At 41.7% G+C, this 16,188-nt stretch overlaps 1 protein-coding gene across 3 annotated transcripts in view; it reads left to right on the forward strand.

The window, feature by feature from the left end:
• The window catches only part of robo1 (roundabout, axon guidance receptor, homolog 1 (Drosophila)), a 200,482-nt gene that overhangs the window by 81,780 nt on the left and 102,514 nt on the right, over window positions 1-16,188 (forward strand). For all 3 annotated transcript variants that reach the window (XM_038692247.1, XM_038692245.1, XM_038692246.1), the window contains one exon: window positions 6,995-7,321. In XM_038692247.1, coding sequence (XP_038548175.1) covers window positions 6,995-7,321 — 327 coding nt within the window. The remainder of the gene's footprint in view (window positions 1-6,994; window positions 7,322-16,188) is intronic.

A 16,188-nucleotide genomic window follows, 5' to 3' on the forward strand; every position in this document is an offset into this window, starting at 1 on the left:
AAATGTGTCAGGCATGTTTGGGAAAAGCCTGGAGCACAAATAGAAATACTGCTGCTATTGTCATAACTCCAGATGGGGGGCCCCAGTGCAGGATGGACCCCAGCCTCCCAAAGGAGCACTTTGCTGGGGCTGTCTCACTCCTGGCCTGGCCTGCATTGCCAGGAGAGAGCCAGGGATGTGTTTCCCAGCTGACACAGACAGGAGCTGGGGCTGGTGCTCCAGGCCTAGAAGGCCTTTGTTGGATCCCATGCTGATGAGCAACAGTGATTATGCCAGAGCCCTAGAGCTTATGTTGGTAACCCGTAGCCCTAAGCAAAGGAGTGAGTGCTGCTTGCTGATGGTATCGTCAGCAAATTCGTCACCAGTTTATTGTATGACAAGTGAGTATAAGGATGATCAATGTGATGCTGACAGTCTTATCCAGTTTATTGTTAGACTGTTATTAGTCCTCGTTATCAAAACTATGGAAAACTGCATCAGATTTTGTGGCTTACGAGTCATTGGTCTTACTTACCAAATACATTTCCTGTGTATCATACCGTATTAATGTTTGAAATTAAATAAATACATTGTTTTTGAAACCTTGTAGAGTTACCACAGCCTATAGACATTTTTCTGATTACTTCCATAACCTTGTTCAATGCCTTGGCCTTAATGGTAACAAAGGAGCTTTATATCATGTTTGAATTACACTCAAATATTAATAGGAGCATTGTAATCATCTGTGAGTGTGTAGACCTTTCTATAACAGCAAATACAGATAAACAGTAAAACAGTGTAGTGTTGGGTTGCAGTATTATGTATAAACTCTCAGGTAGTGTGTTTCAGGTTTGCTCTGATTAAAAAAGCACACATTTGGACAATGTTAATGTTTTTTGGAAACTTCTATCTGTTCTCAAGTGCTGCCGTAGTATCAGCGAGGTAACCGTACCCCGTTCTGTTTGGAAAATGGAGACAAAGAGATGAGGAAAGAAAGAGGCCATAAAGATATCCATCATCCCCCTCCATCTCCCCACCTCTGGGTCCCCATAGGCACTCACACACAGGGCTCTAATCCTGCCTCTTAGGAGTGTAAGTGATAGCCTTGTGTAGCATTAAAAACAGGTCTGATCGGATGCAACTGGCAAAGTCATTCATGCAGTGCATTATAGGGTGGGTTCCTGATGTGGAAATGGTAAAAGATTCAGTTTCACTTTCCTGCTAATGTCATATGATCAGCAGGAGTATGGTACCTTGCCTTTTCTCTCTGATTCCGTCTCTCCCTCTTATCACTGCCCTCTCTCTCTCTGCTATCTTCGCTAATTCAACAGAAAAGGGTGCCTTTTCTTGTGCTTTCAGTCCTTTATTGGCCGGCACCGTCCCCAGCAGGCGTGGCTCCATTCCCTGCCTGGCTACCCCAAGGGACGCCCTCTGCTCTTATCTCTGCCATTAATCCCTCTTAAATCCCCTAATCACAGATTAATGGGACTGTAGATAGGGAGTGCCCTACTGTGCTTGGCCTTTCTTATCACAGACCCATATTCCATATCTCTGCCATTGCTCAGCTGGACATCTGATATGGGATGTGATGATATGGCTCAAACACCTCTCAATTTTACCATCTGTCTTTATGTGTTTCTGTGACCTTGAGCATCTTTATGAGGGAAATTAAACTTTACCACAATATTGCTCATATAACCACATGCAATCCTAGGCTGGGAACATTGTTCTATGGCGAGAAATGTACTGAATGACAAAACATTGGAAAGTTGTTTTATCATTCCAGAAAGTCAACAAGTTATCTTGTTTCCCTACATCTGGGGACCACAGTGACAAAGAACTAAACTGCCTCACTGTGAGTGCTCTGGGGTAAAGGGCAGGTGCTAGGCTCCTGTCCTCCTCCTCACACTCTGCGAAGATAGGAGCCATGGAAAAGAGCTGTGAGAGACAGAGGCACATTAAATTGGTAAATTAGGGAAATCACTGGACCTGAACTTGAAATTTGTGCAAGGTGATTGTTTTGTCTGATTTTATGCCTGCCTTTCTGCCTCTCTCCATCCATTATGCTAAGAATGATTAGTAATAGAAATATAGTACACATGATGTACATACACATACACTTTTAATTGCAAAGGGCGAAAGTGCTGTGTTTAAGAAATGACCCTGGCTCTGATAGAGCTGACCCTGTCTGGCTTTTTCTTGTCCTGAGGCTGCTCAGAGTCTTAAGTTGTTGTCCAGGGTTGTCCCTTATAACATCAGTCAAAGTAGTTAGATCGATTGCTGTTTCCTAAACACATAAGCTTTGTGGCTCCACAAACAAAATTTTACAGCATTTTCTTGTAGTTAAAATAAAAAAAAAAATTTACTCTGACAATAAATGCTCTCAGTGAAAATCTTCCATTACAAACTGTGGGAGTGATTATGCAGTTATACACAATGAATAGTGTAGCTCTTGACATACCAATAGTATTGCTAAGTTAATAGAAAAGTTTAAACTTATATAACATTTCCCCTTGGCTAAATGTGTAGTAAGTATTTGTGGCAGGGAGGAGTATTTACTTTATTTTTTTATCCATATGATAATATATATTAATCCATTATTCTATTTCTTGCAATTCAGACTTGCAGTAAGAGAGAGTGAGACAGAGAAGAGTGCACATATGGACAAGCGAGAGAAGGAGTGTGCATATGGAAAGAAATGGAGATGTGAAACAGAAAATTTCTTTGATCATTGCGCTATTGTTACTCTATAATTATCAGATTCATCAGTGAAGTACACCACAGACTAGTGTCTTTGCTAACAGGGACAAACAACTGACAACTGTCTCATATGAACGGTCCAGCATGGGTTGAATGAGCAGTATCCACATTTTATACTTGTCTCCTGTATAAAATGGCTGTGTTCTCACTGAGTTGCATTTTTGTAAACTACCATAACATGACCATGGGTTACATCTCTCACTCAAGTCCAGACTCCAGTCTAACTACCTCTTTCGCGTCTTGCAGTTGTCATGGATTAGTTCTGTGTTCTTGCCTGTCGCTGCTTAGACAAATAGCGCTCTTTCCCATCTGTAAAAAATTCAAAAACTGTTATTAATTAACTAATTAATTAACTATTAACTACAAAAACATGAATGTATTTAGTATGACATGATATCAGATCCAATCTGATTGACTCCCATCATCCTTGATCACCTCAATGAAGTCTAGTGCAGTATGAGTGCCCTGCTCAGTAGGTCACATTATGTTATGATATATTTGCATGATAGGTAGCAGTATTTTTTTTTATCAGATTGAAAGAGCAGGCTTATCTAGTGGAATATAGATTCACAGTACATCACATTTACAGGGCCAAAATCAAGTTTAGCCCCAAGACACAGATGAATCAATATGAAGCTGGTAGTCATAATGTAATATACAATCTATGCCAAGTGATCTAATGGACAGCCGGATGACCTTGGATTATTGAGAACCATCACAAATCTCATGATCATGCCATGTCTATTAATGATTGGATGGGGGCAAGAGCCCACATAACAGAATAGGAAAATACCCCGGAGGTCTTCATGAATCCTAGGATGTATACAGACACTGTGTGAGTATAGGTCAGTGTCTGGGTCTGGACCCTTGTGGTGGTTGTATGGATGGGTCTGAGGCTGTTCAATTCAGTGTGCTTGCTATTGGGCTCTTGCGGTTTGTTGTTCATTACTGAGACTGCTTTTAGCAGTGAGAGAAAAGTCACAGAGAATTGTAGGTTTTTTTAATTACCTCTACAGCAAGCAAAGTCTCCCTCAAGCATAGTTTAACTTTGTGTGTGTGTGTGTGTGTGTGTGTGTGTGTGTGTAAATGAGAAATAAGAAACACAGCGCTCCAGCAAGTGTGAGGGTTAAGGGAGGGGGAGAATCTTGCCTCAGGCACGGATCAATCAGATCCTTGCAGTAGAAGTCCCAGCTTCCCTTTGGTGAGGCTGTGTATTGCATTAGCTCATCTCACATTTTCTGTCTGGAAGCAGAAGGGGGGGGCTAGAAAATAGGAGAGAGGGCAGCTGAAAGCAGCAGAGGAGAAGAAAGGGCAGTGCTTTGATATAGGGAGGTTTAGACTACTCAAAGCGAAGTGAGAAGGAGACACTGAACAGCTTGGTTCAGTAGTAAAGTGTGCGCTCGGCTCCTCTCTTGTTTCTGTCTAAGACATGGTCTTCAGTGTATGCTGTAGGGAAGGAGTGAAGTTAGCTTGTTGGCCATCCTCTAAAAGCATGCACCTGTAGAGGGGGTCATGGGAGTGTTTGTGTCATGACAGAATAATCCTTTACGCAGCCTGTGTCTTTTTCCCCTGGTGAGGGGTAATGGAGCTGAAGTAACTGGGGTCACTCAAAGTGTCTGAGGGGATCAGCAAAGCATATACACACAACACACACACACATACACAATTAATTCAATCAGGGACAAGGAAAGCATAATAGCACGGTGTAACTGATACATACTTGCACCTACTCACTGCTCAAAACACACACCCTTTCAGAAATCACACACAAAAAACTTATGAGAGCTCTGTATGAACGGCTGAATATTTATTTAACAGCTTATTCTCACCAGCTTCCCTGTAACAACATACTGTACCCTATTCTCAGTCTGCATCTTAATCATGAAGATCTGGTGTACTCATCTACAGTAAACAGCTACTGATCAAACACAGCACAGCCTGCTGCACAGCTCTTCTCACAGTGGGCAACATCTAAATAGTTAATGGTTCCCCCATAAAACCCCAAACTTCAGACCATTTCAAATTAGAGAGGAGCTATCTAAATCAGGAAGGGAACGGGCAGAGCAGATAGCAGCGGAGCTCTTCAAAGTTCTCTTTAATAAAACATATTAGCCTGCCTTGTCTGGTGAAGGGGGTGGTGGTGGTGCATATGCTATGGTGGTAATGGGCCTGTGTATGCTAGCAAAGCGAGGAGTGTTAGCTCACTCTGTGCTCCAGTATGCTGAGTGTCCAAAGGACTGGGCCTCATTAGCATATGGTCTGTAGATTCAAAAGCTTGTGACAGGAGTAGTTGCAAATGGGGGTTAATTAGTCTAGTAGTGGTTCTGGCAGCACCAATAGCCAGAAAGAACAGATATGAATTTTTTATACACTGTATTCAGCGTCAGATAGCAAACTAATTCATTCTTGCTGAAGGCTTTATATTCCGCTCTCTCTAAATCTGTTTCTGTCTGTCTCTCAGAAATGCTTTCATCTCTACAGATATGTTTTTCATACCCAGAGTATAGAATGACTTACAGGACCAAAATTGTTGTAGAATTACATGGATGTCTATGTGAGACTTTGTCTTGTTGCCACTGAATAATTAATCAATCAAATCAGTGGATTTGCTTTAGTCTAATTGCTCCATATAGAATAGTTGCTATTGGCAAATTTTGGATTGAGTGGTCTGTAGCAAAACATCCATAAATGCATCTGTTTTTAGACCACCTTAAGCGCAGGATCTCATTTGATTATTTTAAACTATAGTCTATCCAGAAATAAATGCTTGTGTGAAGATATACCTATAGCCTTGCCTAATATTGCTTATTAAGAGTAGCTCATTGGCTATTATAGTAATTTTTTCCCAATATCATTGCAGCCATACACAACCACTGCAGGTTGTGACCAGTTGTTCTGAAACACAAACGTTTAGCAAATACTTGAAAGGACTCATGATCATGATGTCCTTCGTTCAGGTACTGGATTAATTATATTTCATTGACCACGTTTGCGTTGAAGTGATTAATCTTTCCACAGAGCTGTCACTTACTATGCTGACTTTACCTAAAATGTATGGCGAGCACAGGATCCATCCTCGGCACCGGATTTCTAGGATAATGGGGGGGATGGGCAGAGGGCGCAAAAATGAGGCAGTGTGACAAGTTCATGGGATGCTGCGTAAATTAATTGCAGGCCTGTGCCTCCAATTAAACCAACTCTCTTTAATTGGTGCAGAATGGGCTCCAAAGGTCCTATGCTGGGAGATATGGTGAGTGGGGAAAAACTCTATCTCTCTTTCTCTCTCCGCCTTACACAGACACATGCGTGTACGATTGTGTGAAGGCACACAATGCATTCACAATGAACAAGTCCCACCCTTCAGGAATTAACAACAGGAAGCTAATTTGCATGCAAAGCAGGTTTGATAGCCACAGCTGACTGGTCCAAGAGAGCAATAGTAATGGCCTGAGATAGCACTGGGGAGTTCACCCCCTTGGCACTGCTGTTGGCACTGCTGTTGGCTGCACGGTTGTCTTTCTTCAATAGTGTAACCTCTGCTCCTGCTCCTTCTTTGTTTCTAAGCTATGCAGTGCATCTATATCTTATTTTTTATCTCTTAATTTCCTTTTACCTTAAAGGTGGGGCATATTCTTGTTTACTGTTGCCTTTTTTTATTCTTTGTTGCTCTTTGATCTGAGACATGACAGAGTTACATCGCTCGAACAGTGCTAAGATTTTCTAAAGGAGCTGTTACTGTAATTAGAGTGTGACTTTGCTCACAGATTGGTAGCTTATTTGGTCTTTATGGCTTACATCAGCACTAGCGATTATTGCACCTTAAAAATATGTTCCACTACACATTATATTGTCTATGTGTAAATGTGATATCATCATATACATCAGTATATTTTGTGAAGTAGTGAATACACATACTTGTGGAACATCAATAGTCATAAATTTATATAGTACCTTATTCATCCTAACAAGTTCAGGATTGTTTTCCTGGAACTGATCATAAAGCACAAACTGTAACTAGAAAACTGGAAAACTAACCCTGTATGGTAAGGCGATTTCTGCTAGGTATTTCAAAGATGCCTACTATCAGTTGCTAATGACATACAGTATATCTCAGAGCAAGGTGAAGTCGCCAGCAACAGGCCTGTAGGCCCGGTGTACCATATTTTATTATAACAGAGTTAAATGAGGACTTGAAAATCCATTCAAAGGGTATAAATCCCTGCAGATGTAAACTTTCGTTTTTGTAAATTCTCAGGATCCCGTCTGCGCCAAGAAGACACCCCACCCCGGATTGTGGAGCACCCATCTGACCTGATTGTTTCCAAAGGGGAGCCCGCCACTCTCAACTGTAAAGCAGAGGGGCGGCCAACCCCGACAGTGGAGTGGTACAAGGATGGAGAGCGGGTGGAAACAGACAGGGACAATCCTCGTTCTCAGCGCATGCTGCTACCCAGTGGTTCCCTCTTCTTTCTACGCATCGTCCATGGACGACGGAGCAAACCGGATGAAGGTTCCTATGTCTGTGTTGCCCGCAACTACCTGGGAGAGGCAGTGAGCCACAACGCCTCACTGGAAGTAGCCAGTAAGTGCAGCATGTCTTCCTATTTCTTCTTCACCTCTAGTGTGGGTGTGAATGGAAGAGTTTGGGTTTAGATACAGCTGAATAGCAGGTTCCAGTTTCCTCCAGTGTTTCTGTGCTCAATGTGTTCATTGAGTTGGATAATCTCTTAGGAGATGGGCAGGATGTGTTTGGCCCAGCGGTCTCCTTAGGCCTGCGGAACCTTGGGGGAGAAGTGGCCTGATCATTCCAGGGTGAGTGCTTCTCTAAAGGGCCCTTGGTAGGTGGTCAGGAGCTACAATGAGAACAAAGTCCTTTCTGTTTTGGCCCTACTTCTGCTCTTTGTCAGAGAGATAGATATGAGGTTTTATATAGAAAGGAATGCAATCGTTGCATCTGTGTTTAGTCATCTTTTAATGAAGCAATTTCCCGCTTATTTCAAGGAAGCACCAGAGCTTGATTTTATTGTCTGCTACACGCATTCAAAGACATGCTAGCTTTGATGTAAAGTGGATTTAAGCATCTCTAGGGTCAACAAGCAGGCTCTGAGACATATTAGTATATTTGGTCAGTGGATATTCAATGTAGGAAGAGAAAATAATCTTTCTAAAACATTTAGTCTTTTTGCGTATGGTGACCTGTGTTGACAAATTTGTTCCCATGATTATTTAAAGGCCGCTTTCGTTGGTGAGGTCAGTTCCTCAAACACATTATCTCTTTTCTCTCTTGACTGGTTGAGAGTGAAGCCTGAAGAGAAGAGCTCAGATATCAACCACTTTTCTAGCATGCCCAGAGGCTGTCACCAACCCGCTCACTGTAATCTAATCAAGATGGGGAAAGAAAGAATTGCATGTGTGTGAAGTATGGGGTGGTGTTTGTGGGGCTGGGCATAGGTTCTTGGCTTTTTGAGGGTAATGGTTGTGGGTATGAGGTGTCGACTAGATAGAGTGGGACTGCTTGCTGTGTATTTTTGGATTTAAGATGCATTAGTGGGATCTCTGGAGTATACAGATGCACTGCTCTACTTTTAATGCTATTTTTTTATATTTTCCATTTTCATTGTCAGCTTAAGTAAAATGTAGTAAATAATGAGCATCAGGGACCTTTTAAAGGCTTCTTGATCATACACATATACATTTTATAGTGTATTACTTGAGCTCTGCTATGAAATTGAGAGTAACAGTCTTCCTTCAAATGATCAGAGAGGAGATTAGCTCCAGAAATGCAGTATGGAGTGGTTGTCCAGTTGGACAGTTGCAGTATCTAACACCAGCCAAGTTTGTCAACATGAAAATTTGAATTCTGTGCAATTTAAATTCAATTATCCAAACAACTTTAGATACAAATTATTACATGAAATACAAATACAAGAAAAATATGCGTTTGGAAATGTTACAATTTTCCACAGAATGCTAAAAATATTTAACCTAGTAGTAGATGATATATAGTGTTTATTTCAGGGGTGGGTTTTTCATGTAGAAAAACAAGACGCTTGGCGGGACTCGCAAGGACCAGAGTACAGAGTACAATTGGCTCAGTCTCAAGTTTGGTCTGCTTATTCTGTATAAGGTTCAAACAGACCCATAATGACAAGCCACGGTGCTCCAGCCCTCTCTCTCCTTCTCGCTTAGTTGGTGTCTCTCACTCCCCTCTCTGCAGCCCATGCTTAACTACATATAATTATGTTGTCGGAGCAACCGGGATGGAAACCTGCGGAAAGACAGTCAGTAGAAAAAGAAAAGGCCCAGGAACACTGAAATGTCTTTACAAGGCTTCATTTAAACTCCAGAGTGAAGAAACGATAAGGCATAAATCTGACTCATGAAGGCATATAAGAACAGTTTAGAGCATTTTGGAATTTATGTTGTCATTATGTCAAGATGTTTGTCATACCATACTCATAACTGTTATGAGCTTAACATTTCATTTCTAATGAAACTCTAAAGAAGGAAGTTGTGGTTTTAATTTTGTTTACGTTGCCTAGCTCCCCCCTGTAACATTTTCACTTTAAAAGCTAAAAACTCAACCTTTTGGAGATGTTATTTTAACAGCCTGGCTTTTACAGTTTCCCTTTACTCACCAGCGATTGTTAACATAATCCAAGTTTCAACAAGTCCTGTTTTGTCAGGCTAGGAGAGCTAACCCAGTTTGTTTGGTTTATCATTAACCACATGTACAGTACAGCCCACAATCTGTCTATCTCAGCCTCTTAACCCCAAGCCATAGCTAATGCATTTACCATGAATCCTGTTTGCCTCGTGTATTCAAACAAGCTTAAGATAGGATTCTTTTCCTATTATATTATTGTTTTCTTTGTATTAGAGATGTTGACGTCAAATAATGAACTTCCTTTGTGCTAAACAGCTGCCAAGTGATAAAGAACTAAGATTAAGGTCAGACTTAATTTTTACTAAAAAGTATTTGAAACATTGCAGTTAAGTTTCTATATCCTGTGCATCTTTATATGCCATTCATTTTGACATTTACACTGACCAAGCAAAATGCTACAAATCAGCAAGACGATTTAATCGACGATTTCATCACATCTTATTTAGCAATTACTGACAGACACACTACAATATGTGTGCAGTATAGTGTATGTGATATGTCACAGTAATTTCCTTTACCCAGCGCTATCCGTGAAGCCCTGAGAGGCTCTATGAATAGCTTGTTTCCCTTTTCCTGGATGAGAAGATAGTAAAGTGAGGTAATGGACGGCACACTGCTCCACTTGAGCAGGCGATAACCTCAGGGCTTGCTGTCTAGTGGCCTGGCTGACTGCGTAGTGCTGACCGCACAGGGTTGGCTGTAGGCCTTATATCCACACACAAACTCTTCTCTCCAGAGGCAGGGTTTACTTTTTACAGCCACTAACAACAGAAGCGAAGGGATGTTTACTTGAATTTGGTCCATTGCATATAACTCTATTCAGCCAAGTTTATCTCAGAATCTCATTGATCTTGATGCTTCTGTGAAAACTCTTGTCACCATGTGCAGCCAGCTGGCTTTGCGCGGACACTCTGATTAGTTGGGGAAGGTCGGAGCTTCAGATGTGTTAGAGGCAGATTTCATCCTGACAAGGGTCATCTGCAGAGTGGAGGACAGTTGGCTGGCATGCGCCAGTCTGAAGCTAGCATTGCCACCTCTCACTGATCTGAGGACTCGCATCTAACTCTTGCAGGAAATCCCTTGTTGTACATCTTTTGGCTCTCAAAGACCCTTTGCTCTTTATGCTGTCCCATTCAGCACAACTCCTTCCCCCTCCTCTTGACACATAACATCTGAATTTACTCTAATCGCACATTTACTTCTCCCCTGCTCTCACCCATATCTCCTAGTTACTCCTCATTATTTCTGTACTGCTACCCAATGAAATGGACGAAGCCCTATGACTGAAACAGCTTCTTTCACTATCTGGTGGTACAGTAATTATTTATTTGTCATGGTTTTTGCCTTTCATTAACTTATTACAAGAGTGGCAGTATAGTGCAGCAGCTCTCTGTTTTTGAATTCCATTGACTTGCTCACATCACTCTCTCTGTTTTTGTTATTATGGGGTATCCTCTGGACTCCTTTTTAATCTATCCTGCTCAGCAAATATTAAGTTCCAAACATAAAATTAGTCTATGAGGTAAAGAGGGAGAAAAAGTGAGCTAGGTAGAGATAAAGAAACACAAATAATGAGAGAGCAAGAGCAAAAGGAGAAAAAAGCAGGACAGCTAACCCCAGTAGAAGCAGTAGTGAGTGTGCTGGCAATCTGCCAGGAGACTGGAGGCAGAGTGTGTTACAGCTCTGTGGCAGTTATTTGTCTCAGGGAGGTTCAGAGCAAATTGGTGCAAACGGCACAGCCAGGGTCTGCTTCATGAGTCAACATGCAGCTGAGGCGTGGGCTCCACCACAGACTCTCCTTGGCCTCCACTCCAATCTGTTTTATGTTTGAATGCAGACCCCTTACACAATCTGTGTGTGTGTGTGTGTGTGTGTGTGGCTGTTGAAGCTGTACTCTGCCTCTCTAAGAAAATTCACTGTTTCATGCCAGTGTAAAAAAGTTTTGTATGCATGCTGTTGGCTTCAAAATAAATCCATGTTTATTCATTTAATGTATTATGTTTTAAAAGTGCCGTAGAGTGGAATACTGTATTTACCTTGGCTTAGTTGAATAAGAAGAGTTCAGTACATGGAACTGACATAACGTGAGCTTCAATCAACACTGTTTCCTCCATCATATGTAAATTTCGCACATTCAAAAGACCCCAGAAAAATGGGCGAATGCCAAAGAGCACTATATGTGATGTAACATCTTGGCTCATTAATATTTACACGCCCAAAATTTACATGCACCAGCCCATGTTCCAGAGAAGCGGCCATTCCATAGAGCTAGAGCTGGTGTTATCAGCTGGATCTGAACCAGTGGTCCAAAGCTTCTGTACTGTTGTTAGAGGTGTAAATACCAACACACTCCCGGGGCGCAAGCTTCCAGTCCAGGGAGAATCAGCAATAGGACGACAGGCTGCACGGCTAACTGAGTAGCTAGCAGCAGCTGCTGTTGGCAGTAGTTAGCGGCTAAAGTAAATGGTAACTTTAGTAAATCACCAAAAGATAAGTGTGTGAAAGGAGTGCTGAAGCAATGGACAGTATGAGACAAATATTGTGCTTTTTGAACATTTAAGCATGTAAACATTTTCTTGTAGCAACCCTAAATACAAGTATGAACCTGAAAATTTGTGTTATGGGAATTTAAGTTGATCTTACTTTGAATACTGGATGCTGGATGTGTGCTCTTATCTGAGGCTATTTCAGTCCTATGCTTTTAATCTTGATTGTAAACAACTGGCTACCACACAATCACCAAAAGTTGAGTGTGTGAAAGAGGTGCTGAAGCAATGGACAGTGGACACCACCAAATAACTGTCAGGTCAGTCTTTGTGAAACCTCTGCAAGGAATATATCTTCCACATGTGCATTCAAATTAGTCTTCTATTAATCCATATATGCAGAGTGTGATTATTATCATGCATGTTGCATGTGGTCTGTTGACCCTTGCATATTTAGCTCTTCAGGGTGTTTGCATAAATCAATGCAATCCATGTAATTAAACCTGCAGTATCTATTTGCTGTGTTTGGTAGATACCTAAATGCCATTTTGAGTTGTGAATATCTGCAATACACAACGAGGCCAGCATTACAAGAATGTGTGCTGTCTCTGATAGCATACTGTGCTTGTCAGTGACCTGGATATGTACCTTAAAACCGTGACCTCGTTGACACATCCTGGCAGATATTGGCTTGACAAAACTGACCCAAAATGCAGAAGTCACTCCCTGTGCTGACCGCAGCCTGAAGTAAAGAGAAACATGAGGCTCATGTCTCTTTCAGAAATGTAAAAAGATATCAAATGCCACACTGATTTGGGGATTTTTAGATCATGGTTTTCACGAACACACAAGGATAACCCTCCCCCACCAACACAAATACTGCTAGCTAGTTGCCAGGCCAAGCACTAAAAATGCTCACCATCGGAAAGAGAGCAGTGTAGCAGCGAATTATAGCTAGAACAGGGAAGTTTTAGGTGCTTTATGTCATTTCACAGCTAACACTGGCACCAAACCTAAAGAGAACACACATCCTGCAGTGTGAGCATAGTATGAATGGATTGGTTTATATAAGAATGAAGCTTTCGATAAAACAAGATTGGGTGACGCAAGACTTGCTGTGTTTGGGGAATTCGTGTGTATGTCTGTGTTTGATTCCATCAATCTGTCAGTGTGTCTAAACTGGTCTAGTGAACAATGTCTAGCAGAGTGTTGTATGAAGGAGTCTGTACATGAGCTAAAGGGGCAGGTGTACAGACATGGGTAAAGGAGCCTGGCCAAAGTCCCATCAATCAATCCATGCTCTATCCGTCTCTGACAGCCTACTGGGCCAAGGAAGACAGGGGAGGGCCTCCGAAAGTACACCAGAACCCCCTTCATCCATCCTTCTGTGTCTTTTCTTCCTATAGAAAACAAAGAAGAAAGAAAAAGCTAGGAACAGTTTGAAACTTTAAAAAAAGGAAATTCCAAATTAACGAGGAAGAAGTTATTTCATGTGGTTCCCTGTGATTTCCCTCTTATCATCTCAATTATCAGATTGTCACTGATTGTCAATAAACCAATAAATACAGAGGCTTGGTGAATGAGGTACTTTGGTGTGATAGATATTTGCCTGTTTGATCTCTCTCTATATAAAGAGAGAGAAATAAACGCATTAGATGTGCTAAACACAGCTGTTTTACTCTGACATCCCCTTTGTTTTTGCATTCCGGGTCTCCTCTTAAGCCCCTTTTCCCCACTGCATAGTACCAGCTCGACTCTGCTCGCCTTTGTTTTTCCATTGTGGAAAAGTTGTACCTGTAAAGGTGCGTTCACACCGAAAGCGAATCCAGCGTTTTGGGCAGCTTTATTACATACAAAGTCAATGCAAAGACGCGAATTCGCTCCGGGCGTTTGTCGCGACATTCGCTGGTTCGCGCGAGTTCAAATTTTTCAACTTGGGCGACTTTGGAGTGTTGTTTCCAGAGGACCTGCCGAGCGGTGTAATGACAATCCGCAGGCCGACGGGGAGCTGCTAAAGAAGGTGAAGTGTACAGGGAGCAGTGCTGCAGCTTTCGGAGAAATAAACACCTATAGTCTGTATGGATTCTGCTCTGACAGCTACGCCGTTTGCTCACGGGAGGAGGTCAGAGTTAACTGGTTTTATTAAATTAGCTTTTTACTTTAGTTTTTGGAATTACAACTTGATTTATCTTCACTTGCGCTTCTCGGCAGCTAGCTTCCGTGCACATCCGGTTCGACTGTTGTTGTTCGCGTCGGATGGCACCAGAGTTCTGCTGGACTGCTACTTCATTTTTATATAAAAACCGGACAAAGCTGGACATTACTTGGAGAAAAGAAAGCGAGGAAGTTGAACTACCTGGTGAGTTTAGAAAATGTGTGTCTGTAACTTTATTCCAGCTATCGTTGTACTTTACTGTGAACAGGTTAGCATAGCATATGCCCTGATCGATCGGAACTCCATTCAGAAAACACGTATTTTTAAAGTTGTCGTCCTGCTGACTTGCCGACAGAACTGACAGAGTATGAATTCATATGTCTAACAAAACGGCATCATATTGTAGTTATTTCGGCATCAGTTTGATCCGTTTATTGCTTTTTAAAATTAAATCGGAGCAATGGGTTTACTTTGGGTTCATATATTTATTATGTATTTTCTGTGCGGTATTACCTGTTTAATAATTAATGTGCAATATTCTCTGCTGCTATTTATTCACTAGTACTTTATGGTTCACCATAATAATTCTTAATAATGTAAATATTGTACATACCCACACTCCTTTATATTTGTCTTTATATTTTATATTTATACTCATATTTATATAGTCTTTATCTATCTACCTTGTCAAGTGTGCAATTGTGACAAAACAATTTCCCCTCGGGGATCAAAAGTAATTCTGATCCTGATATAGCTGTAGTATCCGCGGGCTGTGTTTATTCGCTTAAAACGCCTTTGTGTGAACACTAACGTTACCTGCTTCCAGGTACTTTTTTTCGTATTACCTCCATCGAGGTTCCAAGCGAGCTGAGGCGATACGGGCGATACTAAAATGTCACGTGAAAACACAGCAGACTACTGATTGGTCAGAGAGAATCGTCACTATTCACTGCATCATCATTGCGCGTGCCAGACAGAGGCCAGCAACGGAAATTTTATATTTTACAGTTTTCGTATGTAATTTCATCACTAAATCCACTTCTGAGGTGAGGTGAGAAATCAACTATGTAGATTTCGAATATTAACAGTTTTACGAAAAGTTACGGCGGTAAAAAAATATTCTTGAAAGTTTTGGGAGTTGAGGAGCTCCACAAGGCCAGCCGCCCGCTCACAGAGCCCTCTGCTCCCACCGTCACAGATACCGCTGCAGCAACAACGACAGAGGAAAACACAGCTGTAAGGTTTTCATACCGCTTATCTATCTTTAAATTCTGAGTAATGAAACGTTTTAACCTAAATAAAGAGAAAGCTGTGTGGATCGCTGGTGTGTGTGTCGCACATGTCGCATTGAACCTTGCTGAGTTGTATGTTGCGTCGCAATGACGACCAGCTACATAGAGGGATACTATCTCTGGGTGCTATCTGCAATGGAAAACGGATCATGGGCGAGGCGAGTTGAGCTGCTACTGTTAATGGAAAAGCGCCATTAGTGTGCATTCATGTAGGAAATTGGTTTGTTTCTGTTAACAAGGAAGGGAACGCTGACTTATGGAGTCCACTTTCCTCTGTTTTTGAGGAGCTTTTTGCAGTCCATCAGTTTACACACGATTACATTGCCCACACATCTCAGGATGTAGAGTTACTATACAGCCTTCTGTCTGGATGCCTCTAAACTCTTGTGTGTCGGAGCTTTTCTCCTTTGTCTCCACAGTGACTGCTTATTTATCTATGTAATCCTTGCCTCAGGCAATAGTACAGTACTGAGTGGGATGGGTGCAGGGTCCCAGGATAGTCAAGTATGATATTAACATCATGAAGTGCTAGTCTCGAGCAGATAAGATACAGTATGTGAGCTCTTGAGTCCATTGGTCTTGTACTATCACTCAGGAGGACCACTGATAGCAGAGTACATTTACTTCCTCTCCATCTATGTTGTTAATGTGTGTGCATGTTTCAGTGTGCATCTTTTATCAACATGTTTCCATATTTGTTTGAGGTATGTCTTTGGCTCTGCTCCACATGTGATAAATGCTTTTGGTGGTAAGCTGTGTGTCAGTGGTTGTGAGAACCAGATGAATGCATGCCGCTGACTCTAATCTCCACTTCTTCTGAAGAAGACTGGGTATTACTCTTGTTGTGAG

The sequence above is a fragment of the Micropterus salmoides genome, unplaced genomic scaffold (assembly GCF_014851395.1).
Source record: "Micropterus salmoides isolate LMB-PRFRI ecotype aquatic unplaced genomic scaffold, ASM1485139v1 Ms_hic_scaffold_3, whole genome shotgun sequence".
Taxonomy (NCBI): Eukaryota; Metazoa; Chordata; class Actinopteri; order Centrarchiformes; family Centrarchidae; genus Micropterus; species Micropterus salmoides.